Source organism: Hibiscus syriacus, unplaced genomic scaffold, assembly GCF_006381635.1.
Source record: "Hibiscus syriacus cultivar Baekdansim isolate YM2019G1 unplaced genomic scaffold, ASM638163v2 tig00000340_pilon, whole genome shotgun sequence".
NCBI classification, from domain to species: Eukaryota; Viridiplantae; Streptophyta; class Magnoliopsida; order Malvales; family Malvaceae; genus Hibiscus; species Hibiscus syriacus.
In genome coordinates this window covers 7,203,686-7,222,198 of record NW_024061783.1, presented here as the reverse complement: position 1 = coordinate 7,222,198, position 18,513 = coordinate 7,203,686, and the positions used below count along the sequence as shown (strand labels likewise).

At 31.1% G+C, this 18,513-nt stretch overlaps 1 protein-coding gene across 1 annotated transcript; it reads right to left on the bottom strand.

Moving 5' to 3' along the window:
- Window positions 1–11,196: 11,196 nt before the first annotated feature.
- On the bottom strand, window positions 11,197–14,622 carry LOC120198696. Its single transcript, XM_039199976.1, has 8 exons — window positions 14,481–14,622; window positions 13,460–13,948; window positions 12,957–13,073; window positions 12,820–12,874; window positions 12,422–12,559; window positions 11,825–12,126; window positions 11,622–11,731; window positions 11,197–11,512 (listed from the first exon to the last, which is right to left on the bottom strand). Exons 2-6 carry the CDS (start codon window positions 13,544–13,546, stop codon window positions 12,122–12,124), a joined length of 402 nt encoding a protein of 133 aa, XP_039055907.1. The 5' UTR covers window positions 13,547–13,948; window positions 14,481–14,622; the 3' UTR covers window positions 11,197–11,512; window positions 11,622–11,731; window positions 11,825–12,121.
- Window positions 14,623–18,513: the final 3,891 nt, after the last annotated feature.

Sequence of the window (18,513 nt, the reverse complement as noted above, 5' to 3'; positions counted from 1 at the left end):
TATTTGAAAAAATCGAAATAAGATTACAAGCACCGAATTTTTTCTTAATTTTTTTCTTTTTTCAGCAATCTTTTATTTCAAATCAAAGTAGTAAAATAGGAAATAGATAGAGGGAGAGGGATTACCAGTCGGATTTTCCTTCTTCGCCTAAGTGTAGGTGGTGCATGGTTATTCGTCTTCTCATATGGAAAAAGAGATTTTTCTTTTTGTTTTCTTTGTAACATAAGTCAGCTGTGAAATAAAATAAAATAGGGTTGGGCTTAGGTTATTTCTAAAAATGGGTTAATTACCTCTAAAGGGTTTGAAGTCTTATTTTATATTGGTCACCTATTCCTATATTTTTCATTAGTTTGGATCTGGTATATTTTTCTATTTATTTTTAATTTAGTCACCATTGTTGTGGTCAAATCACCTTTAGGTCCCTGTACTTTAATGTTTTCTTTCACTATAGTCACTGGTTGTCTCATAATTGGTTAAATTTCGAGTCTCGTGCATAACTTTCTGCTCATTTCTATTTTAGTTAACACATGCTTTTTTGTTTATTTTGAATTAATTGGCTGATTTTATTTTATTTTATTTTGGTCACCTCTTTACATTTTAATTTTGATATAATGCTTCTGTTTATTTATATTTTGACCATTTTATTTATATTTTGTTCATTTTGATTTGGATGCACTGTTTCATTTATTTATGATATGGTCACTTACATATGCTTTTTTTATTTTAAATTAACCACTAACTTTTTTATTTTTTAGTAACTAGATGTCTTATTCCAATACTTTAAAATAAATAAATACCCTGCTAGAAGAACTTAAAAAATCGAGTATGCATAAATTAAATCAATAATAAAAGGAAAAGGAAATGTTCGTTTATTTAAACTTGTCGAGATAATTCGTTTAATTTTTATTAGGGATTTGATCTCGACCCTTTTAAATAATTGAACATCCTTTATCTTTTCTAATTAAATATATAATTTGGATAAATTAGCTTAATTCCTTATTTTGGTTGAATCAATTTATTTAATCTTGAATTCTTTGGAGAAATTAATATATTCCTTTTATTTCAGTTGGAAAGAGAAATATTTGTCCTAAAGTATTTTAGGGATTATTTTCTCTTCGATTGGAAATATTTGAATATTTTCTATTTTTTCTTCGAAATTTTCGTTAAATAAAAATTTTATGGTTGAATTTGGAATAATAGGATCATAAATTAAATTTATATTTGAATTCTTAGAATTACACTATTAGAGACAACTTATAATTAATGGGGTACCAATTTTGGGCATTGTGGGGTTCTTATCCTTCCCCACACTTAATCGACCCCCAAACCCCTTTTTATTACAAAAAGAATGAATTTCTGGTTACACGTAGATTGGTGCATCTTTTAAAATAATGTTTTCTTAAAAACTCTTTAAAAAGGCAATTTTTAGGTATTCGACCTACCAAACCCAAAAGGTTGATGGCGACTCCAAAACATTTCTTTTACAAAAATTAAATTTTTCACAAATAAGTCGAGACACGTCGTATCGCCAAAAATTGTTTACGACACAAACCATTTGAGGTTGACTCATCGTAAGTCTTCCTCATGTCATACTAATCATAGTATAAGTAAAATGTACTCACCTGATAATGTCTCACTACAAATCTTACTATCGATATTCCTTTATTCTTGAAATTTTTCCTTTGATTTTGATTTTCTTTAAACTTACTTTTTATCAGGATCTGCACAAGCATTATTTACCCATAATACACAATTTCAAAGCATAGATTAGTATCCTACTAACATATACATAACTTAGTAATAAAATTCATAAAAATTCTACTAAAACTTATTCGATTCTAAATCCATTTCAAAACGTCCAAACTAACTGAAACATTTAAAATATAACTTCAATCCTTCAAATACTCATATCAAACTATAATTAAACAAACCATTTCAAATTCCATGATTTAACCATTAAAATGAATTCATTGTGAATTCATCTCAATATCTCCAATATATTCAAAATGGTCCCTTTGCATTTAAATCTTTAAATCCAAGCATCCAACAATAAAATCAAGCATTCTAACCACACATTTGAACATTACTCTTCAGCTTCATGCTAATTTCAATTTGGAACCCATATTTCTTGATTTTTACAATTTGGTCCCTAAACCTTTAAAAGCTTCTAAATTGGTCCAAATAACTTTCTAAAGCTTGCAAAATATTCCATTAATCATGTATAACCTCAAAATAAATTTTCCAAAATAATTTCCAATCATCTACAATCAATTCCATATCAATTTCAATCCAAACAGCTAATTTCCAATAAAACCCTACTTGGTTGAATCTAAGTGTATGAACTTCCAAGTAGTTTCAATCATCATACAAACATGAAAATGATTCTCCAACATCAACTAGACCGTAATGAAGCATTAGTTCATCAAAACTTAACATCCCATTCATCCATCAATTTCAAGAATTCAAGGTTCTAAGCATGGAAAACTTGAACTAATAGTACCAAATGATAAAGAATTTCATGGACATCAACATTGTATTTCATGTTTTCATTCAAATTCCTAAGAAATTAGCTTGAAAATCAAAAAGGAATTGTTTCCTTACCATATGTAAAGCTCACGGCCAAAGGGAGAAAAAGATGAACAAACTCTTGAAAATTCTAAACAGAAATCTAAGCTTATTTATAATCTTTTAATAATAAAATTAATTAAAGTTTCATTTAATGCAAAATGACCATTTTCCTTTGAAATCAAAGGCTCCATAACTTGTCACGTGTCAATTTATTCATCTAAAGGTAAAAAATAAACCAATAAGTTAGTAGTTACCAACTTTGCCTTTTGAATTTTCCAAAATTACAATCTAGCCATTTTTATCAAACAGTCAAAATTGAATATGGAAAACCAACTTATATCCAACGATCCATATTAAATTCTACAATTTTAAATCATGGAAATGACATTTTTAACCTTTCCTCATCATTCTTCAAAACTTTCTAAAATTCTGATTCGATCTGATTATCTGAATTTTTCTCGAACTTTATCACCATATAGCTTTTAATACAAAATCCGTACGAAAAATATGATTTCCACAGAAATGTCATTCTCGGGATTAAACTATTCATTTACATAACTGAATTACATAAATTTTTAAAATTACACTTTGGTCCTTAAACGTTTCCTAAGTTTATACTTTAGCTATTTAACTTTGTGAGGGGAACTATGTTTTGTCTTCCGTCATTTTTCAAAGTTCGTACTTTTAAATTAATAACCCTTAAAACACATGACTGGTGAATCACATATTTTATATGAATTGAGACAATTGTTAACTGAATTGTCATTGGAGATAATGATTTTTTCTATCAAAGGTACTTTTTAAAATGCATGGTTGATAATGTGCACCATTATTCTACTTGATAAAATTATGTATCATTTTCATAAATAATTTTTGAAGATTTTATATTTATAAAAAGTTATATATTGGTACATTCGAACAATAAAGCCAACATAAATACATGGATAAACAAGAGTTAATTACTTTACATGTCCTCCAACTATAATCACCATTTTAAATTGGTTCTTAAACTTTTTAATATTTTAATTTCATCTCTGACCTATGAATCTCATTCTAAACTAGTCCTTAAACTTTTGAACATTCTAATTTCATCCCTAAACTATGACCCTTGTAACACCCATCAACCGTATACCTTTCCGTAAACGAGATATGGATGACACCTTACTTTTAAAACAATTTTTGTCTTTTGAAAACCCTTAAAAGTTTGTTTCAAAATTTAAATTAAAACATTTTAGCACCATGATAAAACAATTATCGAAATATACTACCAAAATGTCCACTTTATATACATTACAGAGCATTTTTCTTTAAATTTGATTACATGCCAGCAATTGTTCAAAATAAACATAATTGTCCTACCGTTACTGATGAGAGTCAACCTTAACATATGATATATATTGCTACTATTGCACTCCTTATTTAATTTGTCTCCACTTTTACCTATGCGTGGAAACAACACACGTTAAGTATTTACTTAGTGAGACATAATATGTAAAGTAACCTTTGTGTATACATAGGCATGTTATATTTATTTAGTTCATACTAAATCGTATATTCTTTAAGGATCCTATAATCCTTCTCATTAAAACCATATTTCATTCACAATTATCTTAATTATTTTTAGTATGCCTAGCATACCTATCTTCCTTTATATTTTTCTTTTCCATTTATCTCTTTATTTATTATTCTTTATTTTCATTGATAGCAACATTACAGAGCATTTTTCATTAAATTTGATTACATGCCAGCAATTGTTCAAAATAAACATGATTGTCCTACCGTTACTGATGAGAGTCAACCTTAACAAATGATATTTGTTGCTACTGTTGCACTCCTTATTTAATTTGTCTCCGCTTTTAAATACACGTGGAAACAACACACGTTAAGTATTTACTTAGACATTATATTGTAAAGTAACCTTTGTGTATACATAGGTATGTCATATTTATTTAGTTCGTACTAAATTGTATATTCTTTAAGGAACATATAATCCTCTTCATTTAAACCGTATTCCATTCACAATTATCTTAATTATTTTTAGTATGCCTAGCACACCTATCTTCCTTTATATTTTTCTTTTTCATTTATATCTTTATTCATTATTCTTTATTTTCATTGATAGCATCCATTCATATTTATAATGCATCATTATGCCTTTTCATTTATAGCATCTTTTCAAACCGATAATGCACCCATATGCATTTCAATTATGGCATCCTTTCATGACTTTTATACAACGTTATGCATTGTTATACATCTAGTCTTTTACTTAAAGGCATTTAACCTTTCATCTAACTGGCATGACTGACCCTTTCTATCAAGTGCACATCTAGGCCATAAATCTTTTACTCAATGGTATTTAATCGTTCATCTAACTGACATCATTGACATATTCCTACCAACTGCACAGTCAGGCCTCAAAGGCACTTAGCCTCTCATCTAACTGGCATGATTGACACCTTTTAGTCAAATGTACAGTTAGGCCATTAATCTTGTATTTTAGAACAGTTTCTACTATCATAATTATTCATAATATCAATAAACTCTCTCAACTCATTATAAACTCTATAGTTTACATTGGTAGTGCTAATATCGTCATTTTGTAACCCTTACTATAATTTAGGTGAGTTACATAGCCACTACTAATACGAAAATTCACCTAATTATTATGAACTTCTTATATTTGTACATATATTTCCCATACAGAAAGTTATACACTTAGTATGAATTTTCTTAGTTTTGCACACATAGTGCCCATACGGAAATTCATAAACTTATTATGAATTACTAAATTTTTGAACTAATTCATATAAACCATAAGGATTAGATAACTCCCTAATATTGAAACCAAACTTCTTTCATATTATTATCATAAGCATCCTTAGTATGTCCAACATACATTTCTTTCTTATACATTTTTCTTTTCATTTTTTAGTAACCATTTGTTAATTTCATTTATGGCATCATTTCATGCCTTAATGCATCCTTTCATGCATTTCATTTATGGCATCCTTTTATGCCTTAATGTATCCTTTCATGCATTTCATTTATGGCATCCTTTCATGCCTTAATGCATCCTTTCATGCATTTCATTTATGGTATCCTTTCATGCCTTAATGCATCCTTTCATGCATTTCATTTATGGCATCCTTTCATGCCTTAATTCATCCTTTCATATTTCATTTATGACATCCTTTCATGCCTTAATGCATCATTTTCATGCCTTAATGCATCCTTTCATGCTTTTCATTTATGGCATCCTTTCATGCATTTCATTTATGGATTCGTTTTAGAGCAATTCATACCCAAAAACTTATTCATAATATCCTTTCCATACATATAATGGTAACATGTTAAATACTATAAAACATACATTAACTTAAAAAGTTCTAATTTACATAATTGCGAATCTTATTCATCTCAAATAATTACAAATAATGTACTCACCTGGATTGTCTCGCTATTATATCCAAAATGAAAAGTTGATTACTTTGATACTTTGCCTTTGCATTTAGTTTTACTTGACTCAGGAGCTTGATTTCAATCTACTCAAGCACCCAATAAAGACACGTACAATATCAATTGTTATTATATTTCATAATAATTATCATAAATGTTACTCAAGAGTACATATTATTAACTCTCTATAACAATATCAACCTATTGTTAACATTTCTGGCTCAATAGTATCGATACCTCCACCATGGTATCTATACTATTATTTTATGGTATCGATACTCTATTACGGTACCGATACCATTTTTTCATTTTGTGCTCAATGGTGTCGATATCATCCTCATGGTATCGATACTCCCCTCTTGGTATCGATACCACTTGAATCGGTATCGATGCTACTCACATATTATACTGATTTTAAGCCTATAGTATCGGTATTGTTCTATCAGTACCGATACCCGTGCCTAGAATTTCCAGTTTTCAACCCGATTATCACCCAAATGGGGTAAAATTTCATTATTATTACACCATACAATATTATAAAACTCTTCTTTGTATATTCACTTTCCTTCATTCAGTTTCTTAAAACATCTAAAATCTTCCAAGAACATTCAATTCTAAGAATCATACTACTTTTTCTAATATGTTCTTAATCATATCCAATGCTTGCAATCTCTCATTTAACTCTTTGACAAGTCAAATCCACCAATAAACATCCATAAACACTCATATATTAGCATATCATTTCAAAACCAATTTTCTTAAATCTCTAATATTTCATCCATATCTATGTTTTAATCCTATTTAACCCTCCCTTTAGCTTACATATCACTTAAGGTTGTAAAAATAACCCATAATCAAAAGGAAAACTGATTAATTGAAGTTTACCTTCGGCTATGGAGGGTGTCCTTGCACGGGACCACCTGAATCGGTATCGATACTACTCAACATATTATACTGATTTTAAGCCTATAGTATCGGTATTGTTCTATCAGTATCGATACCTGTGCCCAGAATTTCCAGTTTTCAAACCGATTATCACCCAAATGGGGTCAAATTTCGTTATGATTACACCATACAATACTATTAAACTCTTCTTTGCCTATTCATACTAACTTTCCTTTATTTAGTTTCTTAAAACATCTAAAATCTTCCAAGAACATTCAATTCTAAGAATCACACTACTTTTTCTAATATTTTCTTAGTCCTATCCAATGCTTCCAATCTTTCATTTGCCTCTTTGACAAGTCAAATCTACCAGTAAACATCCATAAATACTCATATATTAACATATCATTTCAAAATCCATTTTCTTAAATCTTTAATATTTCATCCATATCGTTTTTTTAATCCTATTTAACCCTCCCTTTAGCTTACATATCACTTAAGGTTGTAAAAACAACCCATAATCGAAAGGAAAAAATGATTAATTGAAGTTTACCTTTGTCTATGGAGGGTGGTCCTTGCATGAGAAGAAGAAGAGAAGAGATAACTCTCCTTGTTTCCACTTTCCCCTTTTCTTTCTAAAATCCCTAATAAGGATAAATTTTTAAATTCGTTTCTCCTTAGAAGACTGAAATACCCTTTATATTCATCTATTGCTACAATTTAATCCAAAACACTATTTCAAATCATTTTCTTATCTTTTACCATTTATTCAAATAAGTCTTTTAAATTTCAAATCTTTTCAATATAGTCCCTAACCTGATATTTGGGATATTACAACCCTCTTTCTAAATTGATCTCCAAACTTTTGAATATTCCAATTTTATCCCCAAATTCATCCAAATATATAATTAGTTTCAACCATAGTTTAACCTAATAATATAACTTGGCCTAATGATTTTATTAATAAGGGATGTGATTAGTATATACATATAGTTTGGGATGAAATTGGAATGTTTAAAAAATTTTGGGGACTAATTTAGAATGCATGTCATAGTTTGGGGATGAAAATGAAATATTCAAAAGTTTGAGGACTAATTTGGAATGATACTCATAGTTTAGGGATGAAATTAAAATGTTTAAAAATTTTGGGATAAATTTAAAATGAGAGTCATTCTTTGAGGACATATGATACAATTAACTCTATAAATAAAAATAAATAAAATTTAACCCAATATATAAAAGTTTTCTATAACTAACTAAATTCGACCTTAGTTTCTAAACAAAGAATTAATTTTAAAAAATCACTTTTAGAAATCTAAAGAGAAAAGTGCAAAAAATTGCTTTTCCGTCCTTTTTACTCTTATGTTTTGCTCTTTTCATAAACAAAAGTAGATGGTTTGATAGTTAGATGTATAGGTTTTTCTAGATTGTTTATAATTATAACATCCTTCAAATATTGTTTACGAAAAAATACCTATTTTTATCACTTGAGCAAAGTTATGCTCTATCAATTATGCTATCTCAAAAAAAATACATTTGACAGAAAGTAAATTTGTTCACTGTGACAACCTAATCAATATATGTCTTGATTCACGTAAAATGTGCGACCAACCAAATACCCAATTATAAATTATAAATTTATAGATAAACTATACAATGGTCATTAATATTTGAGTACATTTTCATTTTTTCCACTAGAATTTCAAAAGTAACAAATCGATCGTTAATATTATTGATTTGTAACAAATCGGTCGCTTTCCGTTTACAACTGTTAATATGGGTGATAGAAAATTGATGTGGGGGCGTTAACTACTGATTTGGCATGTTGACCGTTTAACCTGTAATTTGATTCCCCTCTAACCCCATTTTCATCTCTTTCCTTCTTACTGTGAACAACATATCACAATGGCAAACTCTTCCATTAAGGGATCTATTAGTACCATTGGCATTTTTAGAGGCTTGATTATAGTATTTCAGCAATGCAGTCTTTGATAATGAAACCTTCTCCCACATTAACTATCACTCAAACGTTATTTTTCCACTTTCTAGCTATCTCTTTTCTAGAATGCTTATCAAACGTAGAACGAGTCAACTTGTCTTCATTGCAACCAGTAGTGCATTCACATGTGATTTCAAGGGTACCATATCTATGACTGGTCCTTTTTCAAGCCACTATCAACTCCTCTTCGTTAAAGATCATCGACCCACCCTCTCTTTCTACTTCATTCTCCATTCTCTCTCTCTCTCTCTCTCTAACAAGATCTCTTCCCCCTCCCCCAGACGATATCAAACAAACCAACACAAACATACACATGCTCAAACACTTTTCTCCTTATTATGTTTCCCGAAAAGAAAGTGAACCCAGAAACCCCAAAAAAGAGAGAAATCAAATATGGGTAGTGTTGAAAGGAGATTTTATAACAGGTATTGGTTTACGGTACTTACTAATACAGCAGCAGCAGGAGCCAACACCGTTGATGATGTCATAATTCTTCTCGTTCACTCCAGGTGTAGCCCAGGAGTCAGACTCACATTTTTGACGAGTTACCTAAAGTAATCATCATTTCCGTCTCTAGACCCGACGTCGATGATACCAACCCCATGCTTTTGTCTTATACCATCAAATTTCGATAAAAACATGCAAGTTTTCCTTTTTGATCAGATTCCTTATTTCTCAAATTTGTTTGAAATTTTAAAATTCGAATGATAACTTTTTTCTACTCTTGGTTGTTTCAGTTTAAGTGCGGTTATTGAAGAAGGCTTTGCGCATTTTTTACTTGCACTTTGCTTTGAAGAAGTGATTGTTTATCGAAGAAATTCACGAGAAGCAAGAACATGTTTGTGTAGATATAACGACAATGTTTATATTAAAGGTTAAAGAATGGCTTCAAAATCTAGCAATAAGAGACCATATACACATGGACGGATCTCCCTTAGCGCTCAAGGGCCCCGACCATGTTAAAAATTATATATTTAATATAATTTTGGTTTAATAGTAACTAAAGAATGATAAGTATGTTTTCTCAAATTTTTGGTCTAACTACATTTTAAGTCATTGTAAGTTTAAATATTAGACAAATTACAAGTTACCTTTTGTGTTATGAGGTTTTTTTTTAAAATTTAGGGCGAATACAAGGTAATAACTGCGCAAAGACTTTCGACTATTTGACAATGAACGCTCATACCCCTTCATACATGCTTGAACTCGGGACCTCAAGGATAACAACAATCACTTAATAACTAACTGTTGAGTTAATCGATTGACTGAATCGGCCAAGAGGGGGTGAATTGCAATAAAAATTTTGGTGGAAGCTTTTGCAGAAAATTGAAAGAAATTACACAGCGATTTAAAGTGGTTCGACTTTATCAACCAAAGTCTACGTCCACTACCTTAGCTATCCACACTAAGGATTTTCTAACAAATTCACTAATTTGTTCTTTCTTTTGAGGCCAAAGAGATAACCTTACAACTCCCTCAAGAATATACCCCAATTCTTGAGAACACTCTTTTCTCAAAGAGAAATACAAATTCGCAAACTTACAAGAAAAAACCTCACAAGGCAAATATGTTTGCACAATTCTAGAACAAAGAAAGCACACTCAAGAATAAATACAATTGAGCACAATAAGTGTTCTTGAAAGCAAAATGAATATTGAATAAAAAATAGGCTTGAAATGCTCAAACTTGAGGTTTGATGCTTTCTCTTTGATTCTCTCTTGATTCTAATTGCTTGATGTTTCTTGTTATTGATCAATGGCTTCTAAGCTTGCTTAAATACACCTTGAATCACTTCTGAACGTTGGGGATGATTAGAGAAAATAATATAGCCCACTACAGCAAAACAGAGATTTAGCAGCATTTTTTAGTTCTATAGCGGCGTTTTTAAGCACCGCTAAAAGCAATTACGGCGATAAGAAAAACGCCGCAAGAAGCGCCGGCAATACCAGCGTCGCTAAAGTTCGTGGCGTTTGAGAACAAAAAACGCCGCAATAGGTCAAGATCTATAGCGGCGTTTTTGGAACAAACGCCGCAAAATGTGTCATATATAGCGGCGTTTTTTGAACAAACGCCGTAAAATGTGAGATCTATAGTGGCATTTTTTGGAGAAAACGCCGCAAAATGTCAGATTTATAGCGGCGTTTTTGGAACAAATGCCGCTAATACCTTTATTTAGCTAAGATTAATTGATTTTGCATATTTCATTTCTACTCTACATCACCTATAGCATGTAGCTTTATCTAATTAACAACACAAGTTATGCAGAAAAATACTTAACAACAAAATAGATTAAAATTTATAAACATTAAAATTAAATGTAATGTAATTTGACATTGTTCTCTATAATTTAGTCTAGGTGATACATACATCAAAAATTAATCCCCAGAAATTCCATCCACCACAAAATCTTGAAAACAAAAGTAGGAATGTAAAAATGAGTTCCATATCGTCTGGATTCATACTTGTGGCACTTCAGTCTTGGATCTCCTCATTTTACTATCTTATCTACCGAACCTAATTGATGGACTAGAATTCAACTGAAGTAGAGTTAATTATCCAGTCTATTCAATCTTCACTTACTTGAGGAGCATTTTGCACAGGCTACAAAGTGAAATAAAGGACCAACAAAGAAAAATAAGCAATGAAAAATAATCACAATCAACAAACCAACTCAAGAAAGATATGAACATCGAGTTTAAACATAGCTTACTGCAGGTGTTGTAAATGACAATTGAGATGACATTTTTCTACTAGGTGCACTCAGCAAAGCTTGTTGTCTCAAAACCTTATCCTCGATTTCCATGTCTGAAATCTTGTCTTCTAACCAATTAAAAGATATAGATGATTATTTGCATGGAAGATAAGCAGTTCAAGTTGAAGAATGAACAATCCAATTGACTTAACATAGCTTACTGCATGCGTTGCTTAATCACTTCACATGGAACATATACAAAAGAACCAAGTGTATCACCTGAAAATCAGAGAAATACAAGATAGAAATCAGAGATCATTTGTGCATTTCAAGCAATATCAGATCATAAAGAGAAGATGAAAAGTGGGGATAACAAAGTAAATTTTTGCAAAGGTGAAGCTACTAATATTGATAATGCGAATCAAAGTTTTCAGCAGGATGCTCCACTAGGGTTCTCCTTTCCTCTAAATACATCTTTGGTTTCACCTGCTGCTCCAACTGTGGGAATTAGCCTCTGCTCATGCTTCATGAAAGACCCAAATATAAGTGCTAATTTAGACAGCATAAACCACAGGCCAACAAACATCAATGATATGGTAATGATATGATGAATTTAACGGAATACATACGAAAAGCAACAATAGATATCAAATTTAAATTTATTAGGTAGAAACACCAACCTAAAAGAGAAAAGGAGAAAATTTTAGAGTAAAAGTTATAGAACTCCTAGTCATTGTTGAAATGCATCAACCGATAGTAGAACAAAGGAAAAAGAAAACTAGTTAAAAGAATTAGCTAGAGGAGGGACAAAAAATAACCTCTGGAAATGTCAGTGCTTATCTTCTGTGCTGGGAAGAAAGATGAAGTAGAAGCAGCAGGTTTTACAACACTTTTGTAGTTTTGTTCTGTAATATCTTGCCAGCAAGCCAGAATGACCTTGAACCTTTTAGAAGCATCTGCATAAATGAAGGGGAAGAGAGAGAAAACAAATATTAGATTTTAGTGCTCAATCTAAGGGCTTGCACATGTAGTAAACTAGAAAATGCAATAACTTTGACACGATAATTTCCTCAAACTAATACCATATTAAAAGGAAACAAATATACAAATGCATATACACATTGACAACGGTGTTATCCCACATCCATCGAGTTTTCTGTGATCTTATATTAAACTTCTGTCAGTTTCTGTGATAATACAAAATTGTGAACTGCACCTGTGTAATCAGAAGCATACATGATTGATTCCTCACCTCTTGTTTCATGAAAATTCTGTTCAGACAAAGCAGTAAGAGACTAATAATACAACAGAAAATAGTGAAAAACATTGGGACAGAAAAAGAATGTTTACCACCTTGTTCGAACAAGAAAGTTCTTTGCGGAAGTAATAATCAAGCACGCACCATATGGCTTTTCCATTGACCAGTGAAGACAAGCTTTCAATCATAAGACCATAATTTTCACCAATTGCCTACAAATATTCGTTCAACTTATTAACTTCAGTAGTTGGCCAACAAAAAATTAACTTCAGTGAGATCATGTAGATGCAAATTTAAAAGTGAACACGCAGGAAATGAAAATCCCTGAACACAACCATTGATTAACAAATATATCAGAAAAATTGAGGAATTGATAACATTCAAGTTATCCTGTAATAATTAAAAAAAACGAAATTGAATTTATGAACATCAGGAAGTCTTAATAAAAATAGAAAGGGACATAAAAAAAACTTAGCTAAATTTTCTAGTATTTAAGCATATAGCTTGTTAATTTTGAAATGAATAGAAAAATTAAATAGTTATCCACCCTTCACCAGCTCCATTTTTCACCAGAATTCAAGTAACATTTTAAGCATACCATATTAAAGATACGTATGTTGGATATTTCCCCACCAATGGTTGTTTTGACAATCAGAAGTGGCAACTGCAAGATCAATGAAAACATAAGTGGCAGCTAAAGGATTAACGATTGCAAACAATCTTTAGAAACAATTAACATCTGAAAGTTCAGATAAAGAGAAGTTTAGCAGACTTGTAAACGAACAAATATATTCCAGAGCAAGGATACAGTACGTTCCTTATATTTTTCAGCAATATCATCTCTAGTAATCTTCAATCCATCTCCATCACATAGCATGACACCAGCTTCTCTCAATGCATACCCATGCAAAACTCAAAATCATGTTCCAGTGCACTGAATCTCCCTCCAATGAGTCCTGAAGCTTCAGTGTCCCTTTGAAGACAATTGATCTCGACTTCTCTGTCAATAGCCCTATATAGCGTATAAAAATATCTAGAAAGAAAGCTTAGACAATCCTCCCTGGAACATTACAACGCAGAACACTGCCTGCGATCACAAAATGGTTTATATTAAACCAAGCAAACATAAAAAAAAATCCACATGAAAAATGAAAATGAAAAATGAAAAATGAAGATGATTAATTACATTGCAGTTTTACATAAAAATAAAAGCACAAACTAAACCTACATTGTCAAATACAATAATCTATAATGCACGCAAAATAGAAAAAGAGTTGAATCCCGAGCTTAGTTAAAGAAGGAGGAGAAGGAAATAAGTTCCAACCAACAAAGATTGAAACTTTAGGTTCTAGGGTTATATATATATATATGCGCCCACACATAATTTGCTCATAGACAATGAATCTAAAAGAGTTCGACAATCTGCTAAAATGTTCAAATGAAAAAGCAAAAACAAGAGAAAAATGCAGTACACACAAATATATATGATTTGCTTACAGAAAGAGTGAATCTAGAAGAGTTTGGCGATCATATTTAAGAAGGTGATAATTTACTTCGACAACAAAGGAGAAAAACAAGAAACAGAGGCAATAAAGGGGAGGGAGTGAGAAATGACACACCTTTGTGGATCAAGGAGAGGCCAAAGCGTCCAAAGCAAAGAGCAGATCTCCAGCAAAAGAATAGTAAATTTTTTAGGAAAGCGAAAACAAAAACGTCTTCAAGTCAATGGAATTTTTAGAATTTGTAGCGTCGATGGCGATAATTTTCCTACATATTCAGAGAAAGAATATTCTTGTTTATTTTAGGTGAGTGGATATTCTATTACGAGATGATAAAGAAGAGGGAAATGGGCAAGAAAATGGTGGGAAATGAGCAAGCTTTACCTTGGAGGGAGGGGTTTGAAATTTTCGAAAATCTGAGCTACTTCTGCTTTTTTTGGAGCATATTTGAAGGTGGCAGTCGTTCCTTCCATTCAAAAACCCTAAAATGGAAGAGACAAAGAGAAAGCTTTTGTAGTGTGTGAGTTCTTAAATCCCATGTTGGGGGGTTTCTATTGGCTATGCATATATAGCGACGTTTGCTGAAAAACACCACTATAGATTAACCCTATTGTGGCGTTTGTATAAAAACGCCGCTAAAGTACTACTCTGTTGCGGCGTTTTTTGAAAAAACGCTACTATATATGAACCCTATTGCGGAGTTTGTATAAAAACGCTGCTAAAGTACTACTCTTTTACGACGTTTATTGAAAAAATGCCATTATAGATGAACCCTATTGCAACATTTGTATACAAACGCTGCTAAATACTATTTTTTCACGGTGTTTTTTGAGAAACTCCACCATGGATGAACCTATTGCGGAGTTTGTATAAAAAAGCCGCTAAAGTACTGCTCTGTTGCGGCGTTTGTTGAAAAAAGCCACTATAGATGAACCAAAATGCCGCTAAAGTACTACTCAGTTGTGGCGTTTTCTATAAAAACGCCGCTAAAGTTACCATTTTATGGCGTTTGAATTATAAATGCCGCTATATGTTAAATGTTAGTGGCGTTTACTCTCAAAACGCCGCTAAAAATGCCGCTGTAGAACAGTTTTGCTGTAGTGGCCGTTTTAGTGTGAAAACAATTAATAAAACAGTTTGGAGCGTGGGGGGAATCGGTACCCCCTATGGGGAATCGGTTCCCTAAGTGTAAAATTCAAATATTTCAACCGTTATACAAGGGGGGAATCGGTACCCCCTGGGGGGGAATCGGTTCCCTCCGAGCATACTGGAATTCTCGGAGCCAAACCATTCAGGGGGGAATCGGTTCCCTCTGAGCAATCTGGAATTTTTGGCTTTGAAATGGTTCAAAAATACTTTGTAAAATTATTTTGAAATTGTTTTAAAATTAAAACTTAATTTTACACTTTGAGTAAGGATTAAAATGATCTTTGAAAGATTTGGAGTAATGTTTTGATATTCGAATAATTCTATCGAATATACTTAGAAAATCATTTGGAAAATCTTAAAATTCATTTAACTTAATTTGTTATATCGAAATATCAAAATGTTTTCAACACTAAGGTCACTTGGTTCATGTTGAATTTCGAGTTTAAATACCTAATAAGTCTTTATCATTTTCTTAAATAGTCTAATATTACAGCCCCTGTCAATATTTAACTTTGGCTTCGTCCCTGCAGATACATACGCTGGTTCTGCACGAAGATGACGAACTGGTAAAAATGCTAATTTATTACATTGTGATTGGTTTAGGATCTCTTTTCTTTCTTTTCTCCATCCTCACCTTTCTTTCTTCCATTCCTTTTTTTTTTTTTGCAGCAAAAACAAAGAAGAATCATCATTTAATACTTCATATTGATTAATAATGAAAAGAGAAATGAGAGAATACGGAACAGTAAGAACGAAAGAGAGCATATTGGGTTAGAGGGGAGTCAAATGATAGGTCAAATGATCAATGTTCTAGGTTAGCAGTTAACATGACATGTCAGCTTTCTGTCACCTATAGTTGTTAATGACGAGTGACCGATTTGTTACAAATCGATAATGTTAGTGATCGATTTGTTACTTTAGAATCTTATTCAAACATCAATGACGATTTGTTTAGTTTTTCCTAATTTAAACATGTAAAATTTTAGAAAGCGCGAGAGACGAAACATACTTTCTCGTTGCATTCCCGACACCCTTATAAATCTTGCACCCTTTTTTCTTCTTCCATTAAGTAAACAAATAAACACATTACAATAAAAATTTCTAAATATATTTTTTGATGGTTTTATATGTTTTATTTTTGATAAGTTTCGATATTTTTTTAATTTAATATTTACTTATTTATTTAGTTTATTATTTTAGTTATTATTTTAAGTATATATTTATTATACTTTAGGGCGTAGGTATTTTAATTAATATTTAATTTTCAGTAAATATTTTTATTTCTTGTAGTTATTATATTTATTGTAGTATAGATAATTTTTTATATTTTAGTATAGTTATTGAACTTTTCTTGTAGTTATTATATTATACATTTTATATATAAATTTAATTTTCTTTTAAGATTAATGACGATATTTATAAAATAAATTTTATTAATATTCCAAGTTAAAATATTTTACAGTTAAAAAAGAAAATATTTAGATTAGATGTGAAACATATTTCTAGCTACTAACTAAATACGGTACAGAAGCTAATTTTGTTATCAATTATATTTTATTAATTGATATATTTATTTTAAATTAATAGGCCGGTGATTGTATTATGGATTCACTTATTCACAACGCAAAGAGACATTTCCATAGTTATTATTGAGAACTTATAGTAAGCCATATTTTTTTGTCTCAAGTGCTCTGAGGTTGTTAACTGCAACCAGTACTTAATTTTTACACTAAGATAACTGGAGACCAAACACACATATTTTCCATAGTTATTATAGTAGATTGTTTAGATGCCCAATATAAATCAAGAATTGAAGACTTCCATCACAGAAGATGCGTGGTCCATTAGAATAACCCACAAGCATTTGCTTATAGAATGGTGGAAGGAGGAAGAGGTAGCAATACATTCCGTCTGATGCTTGATCACTGCATTCATGATATATCAAATCAGCTCTTCGATCTATGATGGCATCTAGTGCTTCTTCTTATATATTAAGAAATTATTGAGGGACATTTGAGTGATCACATGTTATTACATTTTGGGTTCGTACAATGATTTTGGACTAACTACTAACACGAACTTGTATAGATTTAACAGATCAGAAAAGACAAAAGTTGATAGGAGGAAAAGGCACATGAACTGGTTAGCGATGTGGGACGAACGATATAGTCGTATACATGATCATTAATTTATTTTAAGTCATGATATGACGGTTTCAAGTGATTACATATCATGAATCATGCATTACAGGAAATCATATCTATTATTTGATGTGCAACAAGTTAGATATATTCATCAACATATGGAAAAATATACATCGATACAGAAACATCGTCCCCCAACTAATCGAGGAAAAGCAAACCCTTTCGACTCGTCATCATCAGCACCATCCAAACCATAACAACAGAAACAATCAATGACACTAACATTTAGTCAATACAGATAAAGTATTCATTACACATGGTTTTACTTATTTGAATTTCGACACAAGATTATTATACACAATACTATCGGAGCTGATATTTTCTTTACACACATCATTGTTAACAAGTAATGCTCCTCTACTAGTACCACCACTCTCAATCCAACTAACAATGCCATATTCATAGATGACACGTTATAGATTTTCATAGTTTGCAGTCATCAATTAGATTTTTTTTAGACGTATGTGCATTCATTATTATCCACATTCAATCAATCATCATACAAATGAGGCGCACTGATTATTCAAGTCATTTGATTAACACAAATTGATGCCAACAATGTAAGAGATACTATCAACAATATTAAAAACAATGATGATGACAATCATTTTGAAGAATAATTAATATGGGGAAATCTTGAACGTAATCAATTTCTACTATATTAGGAACCTTATTGACGTAGAAGTGATAAATGATGCATTTTTTTCATGGTAATGTAAAACCCCAAATTTTTGGGTCAACACAATTGAGTTGACCTAAGAGATCTAAGAACCCATGTGATTGAGTAATTAGAATTGTTG